Source organism: Conger conger, chromosome 15 (assembly GCF_963514075.1).
Source record: "Conger conger chromosome 15, fConCon1.1, whole genome shotgun sequence".
In the NCBI taxonomy this organism is placed as follows: Eukaryota; Metazoa; Chordata; class Actinopteri; order Anguilliformes; family Congridae; genus Conger; species Conger conger.
Window position 1 is genome coordinate 39488349 of NC_083774.1, and position 16734 is coordinate 39505082.

Genomic DNA, 16734 nt, shown 5'->3' on the forward strand with positions numbered 1-16734 from the left:
GCAGAGAATCAGGTGATGCAGAGATAGAGAGAGACAGGTGCGAATACTTCGCTGAAACTAAGCAAGTCATCATTGATAGAATAGGGAGGCGGAGTTACAGAACAGAATTGAAACTGGAGATGCGTTAGTAAGTTAGTTAAGTGATTTAAATTACAAATACCCAAAACTAGTGAATGTTAGTTTGTTAGTTTGACAAACATATTAGTGTGTTAGTATAATTAGTACTGTACAAATTCTATGTTAGTTGGGATTAGTATATTAGTGCTATGTACAAACATGAAATGGAGAGAAAGCAGGAAGTAAGGAATGTAAGATTGGAAGGAAGACTGAACCCCGGAACTACCGTAAACACCCGAATAGTGGGGCACTCAGACAAGGGAGTGACTGGGCTAGAAAACATTCAGACTCAGACATCACAGGGGAAGACGAGTGCAAAGACTAATGAAAATAAACAGAACCAGACATGAAATATGAAAAATAATAAATTACAAGAATAAATTATACTAAACAATGATACACTAACACACTAACACACAGAACACAGGAACATAACATCTTCTGCTGCTGTAGCCTATTGGTACTTCAGCTTCCCAACAGACCTTCACAGAGAGAGAGAGAGAGAGAGACAAAGAGCAAAAAAGAGAGAATAGAAAGAGACACCCCACTCCAATCGTCTCAAAACCTGCAGGCCTAGTGTCCTGTTTGACCAGCTGAGGGAATGGGGTTAATACAGGAGGAAGAGAAACTCAAGCAAAATGCCTTTTTTGTTTTGTTAGGAGACATAACTTCTGTAATTGTTTGCCCATTAGAAAATTCTATATTTTTCCATTAAGAAGCGCAGAAAGTCCAGGAAGGAGAGTTACGCTATCTACGTGTACAAGGTGTTGAAACAAGTGCATCCTGACACTGACATTTCATCTAAAGCCATGGGCATCATGAACTCGTTTGTGAACGACATTTTTGAGCGTATTGCTGGTGAGTCTTCCCGTTTGGCTCACTACAACAAGCATTCTACCATCAGCTCAAGGGAGATCCAGACTGCAGTGCGTCTTCTGCTGCCAGGAGAGCTGGCCAAACACGCAGTGTCTGAGGGTACCAAGGCCATCACAAAGTACATCAGTTCCAAGTAAACTAGTAAAATTATGTTTTACCCAAAAGAGTAAGCTCCCTTTTAAGAGCCACCCACATTTTCATTGGAGGCAAAAACATTTTTCAATAAAATTTGAGGGATGGACTGTATTGTAACACAGCCTGTGAAGTTATATGCATAATTCACAATAGTCTTACCATATGTGTTTGTGATAGAATTAGGAGCAATCATAACATTTGTGCAACTTTTCAAAATAGGTCAACATGCAGTTTTACATTAAGCTATGGAATGGAATTTTTTCATACCCCATAAAAGCAAGAAAAAAAAAAAAGATGCTATGACTTTTATGCCCTATTTATAGCAAACATTTATGTGTTTGATATGATTTATATTCAACTCCAATTCAAGATTAATAAAGATGATTCATGCCACCCATGTCTTGATTATTGTGGATTTCTTCTGTAACTATAACTATTTCACAAAAGCGAATGGCACAATAATTGTTAAATGTGATCTAGCAGAAGTACCATATATTTTATCTATATAGTTTGGGAATGAGACAAAAACAGCATTTGTTATACATTTTTATTTCTGTAGAAGTTTAAAATCACAATAATGTCTCGGGTCAATTTGACACAGCGAACAGAACCAGTGTGTCCGAAAAATTTACAGAACACAAGGTTTAATCATGATAACCCAAACTAACATCACCCATTTTAATGTTGAATTCAGTTGCGTTTTTAAGATGATATGCATAATTATAAAATTAAATTGGCTTAGTAAAATAATGTTGCCACTCAAAATCAAAATAAGATATGAATGAATGGAATAATAAAAGCACAAACGTGACCTTTCATTCTGCACAGAACACCAACAGCTGGAACCACTCCTGAAGACCTTTCATTCTGCACACAATACAAACAGCTGGCAGCACTCATGAAAACCTTTCAGATCATACTAACACATTTAACACCCAAAAACTTTAACTCACACTTAATTTGTGTAAATTTCCAAAGGATTCACAGTCAATTTTGTTTAGCTCACGTTTGATAAATGAGGCCCAATGAGTGGCTGGTAGAATTGTGAGAGTCAGCAGGCAGTGTACCTGCCAGACAGAGAAATGTTTAATAATTTTCTTAATGTCCCCACCACTGCTGAACACACATATAAGCCTGTTCCATTACATTACATTACATTATTGGCATTTGGCAGACGCTCTTATCCAGAGCGACGTACAACAAAGTGCATACTCATAACCAGGGATAAGTTCGCTGAAAGACCCTAGAGGGAAGTACAATTTTAACTGCTACCTGTACAACAAAGATAAGGACAAGGGCCATTTTTTTTTTTGTTCCACATGTAGTGAGCTGCAGAATTATTAATAAAAAGGAAGAAAGAAGGCTGCATATAATAAACACAGATAATAATCGATGTTCAAACATATGGAAAAACGATATACAGTGCATCCGGAAAGTATTCACAGCGCTTCACTTTTCCCACATTTTGTTATGTTACAGCCTTATTCCAAAATTGAATAAATTCATTTTTTTCCTCAAGATTCTACACACAAAACCCCATAATGACAACATGAAAGAAGTTTTTTTTTAATTTGTGCAAATTTATTAAAAATAAAAAACTAAGAAATCACATGTACATAAGTATTCACAGCCTTTCCCACGAAGCTCAAAATTGAGCTGAGGTGCATCCTGTTTCCACTGATCAACCATTAGATGTTTCTACAGCTTAATTGGAGTCCACCTGTGGTAAATTCAGTTGACTGGACATGATTTGGAAAGGCACACACCTGTCTATATAAGATCCCACAGTTGACAGTGCATGTCGGAGCACAAACCAAGCATGAAGTCAAAGGAATTGTCTGTAGACCTCCGAGACAGGATTGTCTCGAGGCACAAATCTGGGGAAGGGTATAGAAAAATTTCTGCTGCTTTGAAGGTCCCAATGGGCACAGTGGCCTCCATCATCCATAAATGGAAGAAGTTCAGAACCATCAGGACTCTTCCTAGAGCTGGCCGCCCGTCTAAACTGAACAATCGGGGGAGAAGGGCCTTGGTCAGGGAGGTGACCAAGAACCCAATGGTCACTGTCAGAGCTCCAGCGTTGTGGAGAGAGGAGAACCTTCCAGAAGGACAACCATCTCTGCAGCAATCCACCAATCAGGCCTGTATGGTAGAGTGGCCAGACGGAAGCCACTCCTTAGTAAAAGGCACATGGCAGCCCGCCTGAAGTTTGCCAAAAGGCACCTGAACCATGAGTCTGATGAGACAAAGATTGAACTCTTTGACGTGAATGCCAGGTGTCATCTTTGGAGGAAACCAGGCACCGCTCATCACCTGGCCAATACCATCCCTACAGTGAAGCATGGTGGAAGCATCATGCTGTGGGGATGTTTTTCAGCGGCAGGAACTGGGAGACCAGTCAGGATTGAGGGAAAGATGAATGCAGCAATGTACAGAGACATCCTGGATAAAAACCTGCTCCAGAGCGCTCTTGACCTCAGACTGGGGTGACGGTTCATCTTTCAGCAGGACAATGACCCTAAGCACACAGCCAAGATATCAAAGGAGTGGCTTCAGGACAACTCTGTGAATGTCCTTGAGTGGCCCAGCCAGAGCCCAGACTTGAATCCGATTCTCTGGAGAGATCTGAAAATGGCTGTGCACCGACACTCCCCATCCAACCTGATGGAGCTTGAGAGGTGCTGCAAAGAGGAATGGGCGAAACTGCCCAAGGATAGGTGTGCCAAGCTTGTGGCATCATATTCAAAAAGACTTGAGGCTGTAATTGCTGCCAAAGGTGCATCAACAAAGTATTGAACAAAGGCTGTGAATACTTATGTACATGTGATTTCTAAGTTTTTTATTTTTAATAAATTTGCAAAAATAAAAAAAAAACTTCTTTCATGTTGTCATTATGGGGTGTTGTATGTAGAACTTTGAGGGGAAAAATGAATTTATTCCATTTTTGAATAAGGCTGTAACATAAAATGTGGGAAAAGTGAAGCGCTGTGAATACTTTCCGGATGCACTGTACTTTCATTTCAATACATTTGCATTACTCTCATGTTTCAATGTTTTTTATTAAGTAATCTCACCTTTTATTTGATAGCAATTTCTGTCCAAATTATTGGCACCCATAACAATAACTGTAAATAAAATCAAAATCAATTGGCAATAATATTTTACTTTATTTAGTTTCTCTTTAGTATCTCAGTCTAAAGGATCTATATTGTAAACTAGTTGGTTGTGAGGTTGCCATGAGGTGGTTGCTTGGGCCAAGTTTGCCAAGGCATTACTTGGTGGTTGCTAAGGTTTGTTAGGGGGTTACCTGGGTGTTATCAAGTTGTTACTATGTTTTTAATAGGGTGTTACTAGGTGGTTTTTATTATGGTGTTACTAGGTGGTTGCTGGGTACTCATTACAGCTATCAAGAGAGGTGAGGTGTGGTGCTATTGCACTATGACAGGGAATTGGTTTAATGGAAGAACATGAAGCATATATACTTTATATTAGAATATAAGACGCTGGAGTATTACTAGTCAGTTGCTACATGGTTGTTAGGTACAACAGCCAATGACCGGTGACGTCAGACCGATTGCATGCTGTTTTTTGACGATTTCCTATTTTCAAAATCTATTGGTTGAATATGGCGGGACTGCAAAAAAAAATAAAAAAATAAAAAAAATAAAACAAAGGAACAACCCCCACCACCAATTTTCATTTTATTCTGCGTTTTAAATTCATCCACTTCTTACATTTAATAAAATCGTAAAATTGCAGTTCCATACTCACGAAGCAAAGTCCCTTCGAACAAAAAAATGCTTAGAACTATGCTCACATAAAAACATGAACATTTTTCAAATACATGTACCACTACTCAATTATCCCAGAAGAACCAGAATCATATTTTAACGGTGAAATGTGCTTGCTCAGGTTATCACCGCCTCATGCATTACCAATACGCGAGTGTATACAGAAGAGCGATTATATACAGCAATAGGGTTAAAATCTCAGTAGATAAATTGACAAAATAGCAAGCGACTATTGGCGCGTTTCCTTACGGTTTACAGCCGAAAGCATTTAACGGAGATTCCCTACGAGGATTTCTCTGCGACAAGAAAAATGTTAGACAAAGCAATAAGCACATGGCGTTGTAAAATTACATTAACAGGGAAACAGAATGAGGAAATTCGACTTTTTAATCGTAGGAGTGGGTGGCTCCGAGAAGAACCTTTGGGTAGTTTCAGAAAGTATTTAATGAGCGTTAACGTTCACCCACCGAAGCCATACAGAGTGCGACCCTGACGCTTCAGAGCATAAACAACATCCATAGCGGTGACGGTCTTTCTCTTGGCGTGCTCAGTGTAGGTGACGGCATCGCGGATCACATTCTCCAAAAACACCTTCAGGACTCCACGAGTCTCTTCGTAAATGAGACCGGATATACGCTTTACTCCTCCACGGCGAGCTAAACGACGAATCGCTGGCTTCGTAATCCCCTGAATGTTATCACGGAGAACTTTGCGATGACGCTTGGCGCCTCCTTTCCCCAGACCTTTTCCACCTTTACCGCGCCCAGACATGCTTCAAATAATCGAGTTCTGCCTTTACAAAGAAAGGCCGCCAGCTAAACATGGATGTATCTGCGCCAAGACGACCTGATTGAAGCCTGCGTCAAAAGGCAGCTCGCTAAAGCCCGCCTCCAGCACTCGCCAGGTATTTGGGGATTTCCTGCAGAGCTTGGAAGTCTTGATTACAAGATGATGCAATAATAAGCACAATATGAACGCGGTCATTTTTATGATTTATAACATTGGAAAACTATGTCTGGCGTAATGTTGTTGAAATAATCTTAAAATGAAAAGCACCTAATTAAGAAAAAATAGCAGATTGTTAAAACTATTTGATGGCAATTGGGGTTGAAACTAAAAACAGCATACAGGGGTACTCCCGGATCCAGAATAGTTGTTGTTACAAAATCATTTGTTTGTAAAATATTTTTCATGGTAACTTTGCCACCAAAGGTGTTACTTATATGACTGGTGTTACTTTGGGTGACTTTTTGTCTTTACAAAAAGGGCTCTTTGATACTTCATATAGTATGTTTTGTGTTTGTTTATAAAATGTTATTGTTCAGTCTTCATTAATTTCAGATTTGTGTAAAAACAAAAATATTGTAATGTCTGTTCAAAATAAATTGTATTCATCAATTGTTTTTACTTGTTTTACCTTTGACAATTAGTATTTTAAAGTTCATTAAATATTCATATGAATCCATATAAAAGATAGACAAAAATAGTACAGCTTGAACATGAACATTTCCTGTAGTGGTAACTCCAGTGATACTCCAGTGATATTTTAAAACAAACGTGTTCCAAAACAGACAGAAATATTTTTTTTGTGGAAAGAAATTCTGCCTAGCCCATGTGTGTGTTTGTTTGAATATAAAACTGTGGTTTATTTTCCTCTCAGTATGTGTAATTTATAAAATATATGCAGTCTCACAAAATGATACAGAACATGAATACAGAAGGAATTTTGAAACCCAAAATTCAGGGGGCTTATGTATTAAGCATGTCAGAGTAGGCCTGCTGATCGAGAAGCTTATCATGACTTATAATGAAAGGTAAAACAGGTCATAGGTCAGAACAACTCTATGCTGACATTTTGGTCCAGGTCTGGGTTTTGAATTTGTGTTTGGGATAAGCATGTCATTGATTAATTTTAATAATCTGCTCTGCTAGTTGCAGACCATGCCTAGAAAGGAAGGGCTTAAGAAAAAGAAGGGAGCTACAGCAGGCAGCCCAGAGTAGCCGCTCCCTCCTTTCAAGGATCAGGCCAGCTAGAAGAAGTAGGCAGATGAAAGTACAGCAAAAGATTATTCTGATTTGGAGAGATATATTCTCACTTGATCAAGAGCCTGCAGATGATGTCCCATGTTATGAACATAGTATGTGATTATGGATGGCGGTGTCGGAGGGGTGAGTGCCCCTTTTTTGTGCTTGAGCCCCTGCCCTCCAAAATGGTTGTTTCTTGCAGTTTTCAGGTCTTTAATATTAATAGAGCCTTAGTTTCACATGTTCAGGTCTTTAACATTAATAGAGCCTTAGTTTTACATGTTCAGGTTTTCAGAAAGTAGGCCAACAACGGAGGCTTCCATTCAATTCAGTTATTCTAGGACGGGAGCTACGTCGAAAAAATGTATTCTGATTTGATTGGACGGACTCGCGTCAACGCTGCAGCCAATGGATGAGCAGAGTGTTGCTATAAGAAAGACGCTGGCGTATAACTAGCGTTATTTTTAACTTTGATTCGACATTAAAAATGAGTGGTAGAGGCAAGACTGGTGGGAAAACGAGGGCAAAGGCCAAAACCCGCTCCTCGAGGGCTGGACTCCAGTTCCCGGTTGGTCGTGTTCACCGACTGCTGCGTAAAGGAAATTATGCCCAGCGTGTTGGTGCCGGTGCTCCAGTCTATCTGGCCGCTGTGCTTGAATATCTGACCGCTGAGATCCTGGAGTTGGCTGGTAACGCTGCCCGAGACAACAAGAAAACCCGCATCATTCCCAGACATCTGCAGCTGGCAGTACGGAACGACGAAGAGTTGAACAAGCTCCTTGGAGGCGTCACCATCGCTCAGGGAGGAGTCCTGCCGAACATCCAGGCCGTGCTGCTCCCCAAGAAGACCGAAAAGGCAGCGAAGACAAAGTGATTTCTGCATCGTCCCCACAAAAACTTAACTCAAAGGCTCTTTTCAGAGCCACCCAACATCTGTCTAAAATGCACAAAGCTGCCATTTGTACTCAATTACACGACAATTTTTATTAATGACCGTGAAGTTTCCGTACTTCGCATGCGAATTTATCGCAATTGCAGTTAATTCAATTGCGCTTTTGATGCTTAAATACTTTGAAGGTGATCGCTCCCCTTAAGCTATGCATGTTCGAAATAAATCACTAACCACAACCATGAAGAATAAAATATGGGATTTCTTTCCCAATATAGGACGTCAATTTAAGAGTAAGCTGATTCGTGAAAGTGGATACATAGCCAGTAACACTAATACGGCGAATAATTGCATTTATTGTTACTGGCGGTTTTGTTTGGCTCGCTTTAGCAATGTTTCCCGCGAACGTACGCAATGTAGAACTACATAGTCAAAGGCGGTGAAAGAAAAGTTCACTTTTGGCGGCAGAGGAAGCTGAAGAAACGATCCAATAGCCTTGGGGAATGAAGGCAAGCTCAGGGCCAATAGGGGTCTGTAAAATCTTATCCAATCAGCTCCTCTATGATATAGTTTAAAGGCGTGTGTCGGCGGGGGATGACAGTAATTCTGAAAATCAGAATTAGAATTAGAAGCAATGGCTAGAACAAAGCAGACAGCACGTAAGTCTACCGGTGGCAAAGCGCCCAGGAAGCAGCTCGCCACTAAGGCTGCACGTAAGAGCGCGCCAGCCACAGGCGGTGTGAAGAAACCTCATCGTTACAGGCCTGGCACTGTAGCTTTGCGAGAAATCCGCCGCTATCAGAAATCTACTGAGCTTTTGATTCGCAAGCTGCCCTTCCAGCGCCTTGTGCGAGAGATCGCTTAGGATTTCAAGACCGATCTGCGCTTCCAAAGCTCCGCTGTGATGGCTCTGCAGGAGGCCAGTGAGGCTTATCTGGTTGGTCTGTTCGAGGACACTAATCTGTGCGCCATTCACGCTAAGCGAGTGACTATCATGCCCAAGGATATCCAGCTGGCTCGCCGCATTCGTGGAGAGCGTGCTTGAGGTTGTTTGCAAGGAATCAAAAAAGCCACCCGGCTCTTTTAAGAGCCACTTAACCTTATTTTAAAGTAATGTTTTCCGTCCGTATTTTTTTTCGTAGATGCCATCTGTGTTTCATGCATAATTGTAGACAATTTATCAGCATCACTGGTGGGGATAAGGCTTGGAATTTTTACTCTGCTGTGGAACGCCGAGAGGGTCACAATTCGCATTTAACTGAACGTGTCTATACATTTAGGTGTTCAATACGGCGTTCCCCCGCCCCCCAACTGCTTCCTCATGTCAAGAAAGCGCCTCATTTTACGGAGTTTTTTGGAGTTTGTATTTACGCCGGTTTACTGGCACCGAAACGCGACCCTAAAGAGTCTCATGAGCTCCGCCTAGCCTATTTTCTATTAAATTACATCTGGCCTAAAAGTAACACCGCATTTCAGAAAAAGAACATCATACCAACGGTAAAATATGGTGGTGGTAGTGTGATGGTCTGGGGCTGTTTTGCTGCTTCAGGACCTGGAAGACTTGCTGTGATAAATGGAACCATGAATTCCTGAAGGAGAATGTCTGGCCATCTGTTCGTGACCTCAAGCTGAAACGAACTTGGGTTCTGCAGCAGGACAATGATCCAAAACACACCAGCAAGTCCACCTCTGAATGGCTGAAGAAAAACAAAATGAAGACTTTGGAGTTGCCTAGTCAAAGTCCTGACCTGAATCCTATTGAGATGCTGTGGCATGACCTTAAAAAGGCGGTTCATGCTTGAAAACCCTCCAATGTGGCTGAATTACAACAATTCTGCAAAGATGAGTGGGCCAAAATTCCTCCACAGCGCTGTAACACTCATTGCAAGTTATCGCAAACGCTTGATTGCAGTTGTTGCTGCTAAGGGTGGCCCAACCAGTTATTAGGTTTAGGGGGCAATCACTTTTTCACACAGGGCCATGTAGGTTTGGATTTTTTTTCTCCCTTAATAATAAAAACCTTCATTTAAAAACTGCATTTTGTGTTTACTTGTGTTGTCTTTGACTAATATTTAAATTTGTTTGATGATTTGAAACATTTAAGTGTGACAAACATGCAAAAAAAAAGAAATCAGGAAGGGGGCAAACACTTTTTCACACCACTGTAGCCATTTTCCCCTGGAACAATCTTTTGAAGCAAATATCACTCTGAAACCCAAGCATTGATTTTATTGAAGTAAAATTTTGTTATCCTTTCTAAACAAGCTTCTGATCAAGAAAATCTTAGCACACTTGTAATGTACTCATTACCTAGTGATGAAACAAACCCCTCCAAATCAAGTGTGTTATACTTTTTTCTTTTAATTAGCCGATGAAAGTTTTCTATCACTAAACATTTTTATAATAAGGGAAAAACTACTACGGGTCTTTACTTGGAAAATTCTTGAAATTGTTCGAAAAGACAGTGGGAGACAGCCGTTTTGTTAGAATGTTTCAAATGTTGCAGTTTTACAACTTAACCTCTAGGGGACACACTTTTATACTTTTGATATATTTATATTTTAACTATGTCTATCGGGAACAATTTATACCCATATGAGCAGTGTGGCACAAACTGTTCCACTAAATCCATGAAGGTAAACTTTTAATATATGATGTGGGTATTAGGACCAATACAAACTATATCACATTACTATTGCAATTTCTCCTGGGTTGGGCCCTTTTTTAGCTTAGATTGACTCTACTACAGGGGAGATTGGCCCCTGCTTAGTCTCATCAACTGTAAGTGGCTTTGGATAAAAAAAGCATCAGCTAAATCATTGTAATGTGCTTTTCTGTGAGAAAGAAATGAGTTCATGTGATGCTGTATGTGGACATAATATTATGAAGAGCAGTTTTGATGACTGAGCGAGGGCTATTCTTTTGAGTGTGAGAGTGAGAGAGAGAGAGCGATAGACAGATAGTGTGAGAGGGAGAGAGAGAGAGCGATAGACAGATAGTGTGAGAGGGAGAGAGAGAGAGCGATAGACAGATAGTGTGTGAGGGAGAGAGAGAGAGCGATAGACAGATAGTGTGAGAGGGAGAGAGAGAGAGCGATAGACAGATAGTGTGAGAGGGAGAGAGAGAGCAATAGACAGATAGTGTGAGAGGGAGAGAGAGAGAGATAGACAGAGAGTGTGAGAGGGAGAGAGAGAGAGCGATAGACAGATAGTGTGAGAGGGAGAGAAAGAGAGCGATAGACAGATAGTGTGAGAGGGAGAGAGAGAGAGCGATAGACAGATAGTGTGAGAGGGAGAGAAAGAGAGCGATAGACAGATAGTGTGAGAGGGAGAGAGAGAGAGCGATAGACAGATAGTGTGAGAGGGAGAGAGAAAGAGAGCGATAGACAGATAGTGTGAGAGGGAGAGAGAGAGAGCGATAGACAGATAGTGTGAGAGGGAGAGAGAGAGAGAGCGATAGACAGATAGTGTTTGAGGGAGAGAGAGAGAGCGATAGACAGATAGTGTGAGAGGCAGAGATAGAGAAAGGGAGAGATAGAGAGCGATAGACAGATAGTGTGAGAGGGAGAGATAGAGAAAGGGAGAGATAGAGAGCTAAACACCATGGAAATAAAAAGAGACTGGGAAGAGAGTGGGGAAGGATGTATGGCCGTTATATAAGATTGTATATATTATATAAGAAGCAGATATATATATATATATATATATATATACTATAATTACTTAGATATGTATACAGACGGGTCCAAAGATAAAAAGGATGAAGTAGGCATTGGAATATATATACCCTCAATGAATGTTAGTATAGGGAAAAGAATACCAGATCAGATGTCAGTCAGCAGAAATGATGGCGGTCATCATAGGCCTACAGTGGGTGGAGGACGTGAGACCAGACAGAGTGGTATGCTGTGTTGATTCAGTAGCAGTGCTCCTCAGTATACAAAATATGAAATCCACTTGGGAAGATATAATGCTGGAAATCCAGCAAAGTGTAGGCATAAAAGGGAACGAAGGAGCAGATAAAATCGCCAAAAAAGCAACCAGGATGAGAGATGTCATAGACATACCTTTTGGCAAAGGAGAAATTAAGGCGATGCTCAAGAGAGAAACAATGAATAAATGGCAGGATAGATGGGACAGGGACAACAGCGGAAATAAATATTATAGCGTGCAGAAAACCATCAATGCACAGGGTGTGTTTAGAGGAAGCAGAAGGGAGGAAGCAGTTATAACTAGACTAAGGTTCAGCCACAAACGATTAAATAAAACACTGTATTTAACAGGAAAAAGTATATCAGATGAATGCTCGGAATGTAAAAGAACAGAGAATGCGGAACGTGTACTCATGCAATGTCGAAAGTATAGGGAAGAGAGGATAAGACTAGCGCAAAATATAGGTAAGGCAGGAAGAGAATGGAATCCTGTGGGTATTCTGGGAACAACAGGAGGCGGGGTACAGGACACACAGAAAACGGTTGTGGAATATCTGAAGGAGATGAGATTATACCATAAAGTTTAGTGAGTGATAATGCTATAAAGTCGTCCTGAGCAATATACCATACTACATACTGCGGTACAGTAGGTGGCGGTATGCACCTTATAAATAATTGTTTCAGCCCGCCGTAGTAGTAGTAGTAGCAGTAGTAGAAGAAGAAGGAGAAGAACGGATAGCAGTTAAAACCTCACTCATAAACAGTGGCTGGCCACAGCACTAGGATAAGTAAAAGGTCAGTAAAACTAGTTTCACATTTTGTTATTCGTTTTAATCCTTACCCGCTGTGCTCGCACTATAGCGTGCCTCCCGGTTCCCCAACAAGCGCGGCGTTTCAATACATTAATTCCCTTAAAGCGAAAGTTACAGTTGTCGTGTTCGTCTTGTCGACAGTCAATATTCTCTCCCCTGTCAAATTTGACCCGTAGATTTTTTTCGAGACCTTCAGAATTTAATAAAGTGGTGATCATTGGTTTTGTCGTGTTTCTATATGCTCTAGGCTAATTAAGTTAATTAAACCTGCAAGCAGGGCTGCGGCCAAGCAGTCCAGCAGGGCAGGGTCGCCATGGCAACTTGATTGGATCATGTTAAAAGTGTGGCTGTAAGCACTGTTCGTTTTTTTCAATTGACCAAAGATTGGGTGTAACTGTGTCTCCAATTTAAGACATATCTCATGGAAAACCTTCAGGATGGCAGAGCTCCAGGACAAGAAGAGTCCTAATGCCCTAGGTGGCATTGAGATTGGTTTTGAAACGCGTGAGATATTGAGGGTCAGAATTTGCTATTTGGTATGGTGCTCCAAACGAAACGCATGTCTCACAATAAAACGCATTTTAGGAAAAAAACATCCTTAACTTGCTGTTATCTACGCTAATTTGTTATTGTTCATGAAGGTGTGTCTGGCAAGTTGGTATTTTATGAAGACGCATCTGTTTTGGCTTTCATTAATGGTTTAGCTACTCAAGTTGCGTTTCTCAATGGTTACAGGAAGTGTTGAACACTGTTGGCCCACTTTAAGCGTAGCCTTTTACTTTATTTCTAAGAATAAAATTCTACAACAGAAGCCAAATAAGAAATAAAGGCCTGCCTCGAATACAAGCCTGCCCCAAATAAACGCCTGTGCTTTTGCTTTTTTAAATAAAAGACCCGGCCACAATTTGAGGATTTACGGTATTTCTGTTATTGAAAATATGTGTATCATTGGGAAAAGATTTGTAAATTCACCCAGGAAAAAGTTCTGTTCGAACAAAATAGTAGTAATGACAGTAGTGTGCAATAGCAGTAATGACAGGAGTATGCAATAGGTTTGAATACAAGGCAGCCATGTGTCGATCAGAGAGCCAACACGGACAGCTCTAACCCACATATGATGCACATAGCAGCCACAACTGAAAGGGTTTGATGGAAATACACACACGTCTAAAGCAAAGGCCTACACAGGCTAAAGATAATTGTTTTCATTCTTACATACCAAAAAATGCAATCCATTGTCCCATATTTAATCACATGATCATCTGGCAAGCTGCTATATCCAATGTGTAAAAGTATCAACTTTCAATGTCCTGATTCATGAGCAAGCTAAGGAATTACTCATTGATGAATGGCTGATCTACGAGGATGTGGTTTTATATTAAAACATTTTCCTTTAGCTGTGTGTATGCTGTATGCTGTGCGATCCAAACTGCTGGGCGGGCACTTCCTCCCACAAAATCTCAGAATGCTCTTTCAGGTGGCTCCTCCCCCACATCATCATAGTCCATCCCACTGGCAGCTGGAGGAAATGGAATAATGAACTTAGCATCAAAACGCGGAATGTAAACGGAACATTAATAATGAAAATCACACGGCTGCAGTCAGACACACAACCCCCCTGAGCAGAAGACGATGAGTTTGGTGACAGTTTGTGTTTCGCTCTGACATTCATCTGCAACCAGAGAAACTCAACCTGAAAAAGCCTCCGGGCTCTGCTGGGTGGTGATGACATCATCATAGTACTCTGGTGCGTCTCCGTCGGCCAGCTCCCCTTAAACAGACAGAAGCAGCAGCCGAGCTGGTTAAACTGGGAACACTATCCAGCCCTTATAATGGTCATATGGGCTTTGCAGGTTGTAGTGGTGACATTAAGCATTGGGGGAACAACTTTAAAAGTTATTTCCAAGTCCATGGCTGGACTACACCACACTCAAGACCTGTTTTATGTGATCAAATCAAAACAGACTAGTTTGCAGGGAAACAAAGCATAAGGTGCACTTTAGTGGGAGGAAAAGGCGATCATTGCCAGGCTGAAAGGCCTGTTCTCGTTAATTAATGTGAAAAACTTGATTGAGAGATTTCCACAGGGTTAACACAAGCCACTCATTAGGACGATACAGAACACTGAATGCAAACAGATGTATTCAGGAGGAGAAAGTGGTGAATGATCGCCCCGGCCAATGAAAACACTCACCTGCCACACTGTCTGGGTGCGCATCCACAGCAGTGATGACATCATCGTAGCTCTCTGCGGCGTCCTCCATCACCAGGTCCCCTGAAAGCAAGGAGACTTGTGGAGGCTTGTGGAGACTTGTGGAGGCTTGTGGAGACTTGTGGAGACTTGTGGGGACTTGTGGAGACTTGTGGTGTAATCTCAGGACCCTCACACAGCAGAATAATTATCACACACGTCAGAGTGGGGCAAGTTGTCTCAAATCGCCCTAATGATCACACACATCAGAGTGGGTCAACTTGTTCCACATCTCCCTAATTATCACACACGTCAGAGTGGGGCAAGTTGTCTCAAATCACCCTAGGTACCACTCACATCAGAATGGGACAAGTTGTCTCAAATCGCCCTAATGAGCACACACGTCAGAGTGGGGCAAGTTGTCTCAAATCACCCTAATTATCACTCACATCAGAGTGGGGCACGTTGTCTCAAATCTCGCTAATTATCACACACATCAGAGTGGGCAAGTTGTCTCAAATCACTTGAACACATGACGCTTGGACACGGGACGTGTGGACACAGGACTCTTGGACATGGGCGGCATGGGCGTGGGTGGCGTGGGCGTGGTCACAGCTGTAAAGGAGGAAGACGAGGTGCTGGGCATCAGCAGGCACCTACAATGGGCACGCCAGGACACACAAGAACCGCCTAGCTGTGCTTCCACCAGCTGAGCACTCCCTGTCATTTACTTTACTGGTGCAGCCTCGCTGCCCCTCAAAGCAAAGCCCCGATCTGCCATTAGTCATTCCCCAAGATACCCAGTGCAATAATATAAAACAGATGCAAGACTAAGTTTAGCGTTAACGTAGATACAAATGTTTGCTGAAGTTGTGCTTTCTGTACAAGACTGTACCGATGAGCCAAAACATTATGAGCCCTCTGAAGGTGGGCTGTGGTGTCTGTCACCAAGATGTTAGCAGCAGATCCTTGCAGTCAGTAAGGTGCAAGGTGTAGCTGCCCTGGACTAAAAGCTTTTCCGTTTCAGAGATGCTCCAACCCAGTTATCTGGCCTTGACAACTTGGCCCTTGTCACGGTCGCTCAGGTCCTTAGGTGGTCAAAATGCGTTGGCTCATCGGTGTAGATGTTTTTTTTTGACTGTACAAAAAACTGCCAATTTCATTTTAGCAAACTGCTAGCTTGATGTGAGTATTAAGAGACTTCAGGCAGCCACACCAGACAGAATGTAATCCTCTAGGTTTCTGTCCTAATACAGAGGAATAACCATTGAGAGTGAACACTCAGATATGGAGTGGTAGTTAGCACTAAAGACTGTTCCTGCCCACTGGTTTGGGTTGTGACCCTGATGGTGTTCTCTCTGCCTTCATGTACGCAGACACGTCTGTAAGCTCCCCTGATAAAGGGCTTGTGAAGAAGTTAAATGTAGCTCCAAGGCATTATTTCTGCTTGCATTCTGAGTGATTGTGGAAGTAAAGTAATCGTAGAGGTGTGATGCGGGGTGGATCTTTAAGCCGCTCCTAGGCGTGTGGATGTGTGTTTCTGTCAGGGCCACAGTGATTCATCTTCACAGAAGCTGCCACTGGACCAGGTGCGATGTGGAGGTGCAGGCTCACCTGTGCAGGTGACCCCAGCCTGGTTCTGCGATCGGCAGCTGCTGTGCACAGAGTGTGGGCAGTCCCACAGGTGCAGCTCAGTGCCCCTGCAGTTCACCTCAGTCAGCCAGAGGGTGCCATTCCCAATCCCAAAAGTAGCATTACCAGGAGCCCCCTGTGCTAACACACAGCCCAGCTGTCTGCACACCACACGGGCATCCATCATGTCCCAGGAGTCTCCACACACCGACCGCCAGGAGCCCCCATGGAACACCTCCAGCCTCCCAGAGCACCCGCCTGCCCCCCCCACCACCCGGAGGGGCCAGTGATCTAGAGCAGGAGCCACAGATGAACTGAGCAGCCTCAATATGCTT

The 16734-nt window shown here is 42.2% G+C and overlaps 2 protein-coding genes and 1 pseudogene across 2 annotated transcripts; 1 reads left to right on the forward strand and 2 right to left on the reverse strand.

Annotated features, from left to right (window-relative positions):
- Positions 1–5288: 5288 nt before the first annotated feature.
- On the reverse strand, positions 5289–5716 carry LOC133111267 (histone H4). Its single transcript, XM_061221453.1, has one exon. The coding sequence runs from the start codon at positions 5688–5690 to the stop codon at positions 5379–5381; it is 312 nt and encodes a 103-aa protein (XP_061077437.1). The 5' UTR covers positions 5691–5716; the 3' UTR covers positions 5289–5378.
- A 1715-nt stretch (positions 5717–7431) lies between these two features.
- Positions 7432–7828, forward strand: LOC133111236 (histone H2A-like). Its single transcript, XM_061221425.1, has one exon. The coding sequence runs from the start codon at positions 7432–7434 to the stop codon at positions 7816–7818; it is 387 nt and encodes a 128-aa protein (XP_061077409.1). The 3' UTR covers positions 7819–7828.
- Positions 7829–13522: 5694 nt separating this feature from the next.
- The window catches only part of LOC133111128 (scavenger receptor cysteine-rich type 1 protein M130-like), a 38326-nt pseudogene continuing 35114 nt past the window's right edge, over positions 13523–16734 (reverse strand).

Bases quoted from the DNA above. Each gene is read 5' to 3' on its own strand.
- LOC133111267 (XM_061221453.1), bottom strand. From the start codon at position 5,690: ATGTCTGGGCGCGGTAAAGGTGGAAAAGGTCTGGGGAAAGGAGGCGCC.
- LOC133111236 (XM_061221425.1), top strand. From the start codon at position 7,432: ATGAGTGGTAGAGGCAAGACTGGTGGGAAAACGAGGGCAAAGGCCAAA.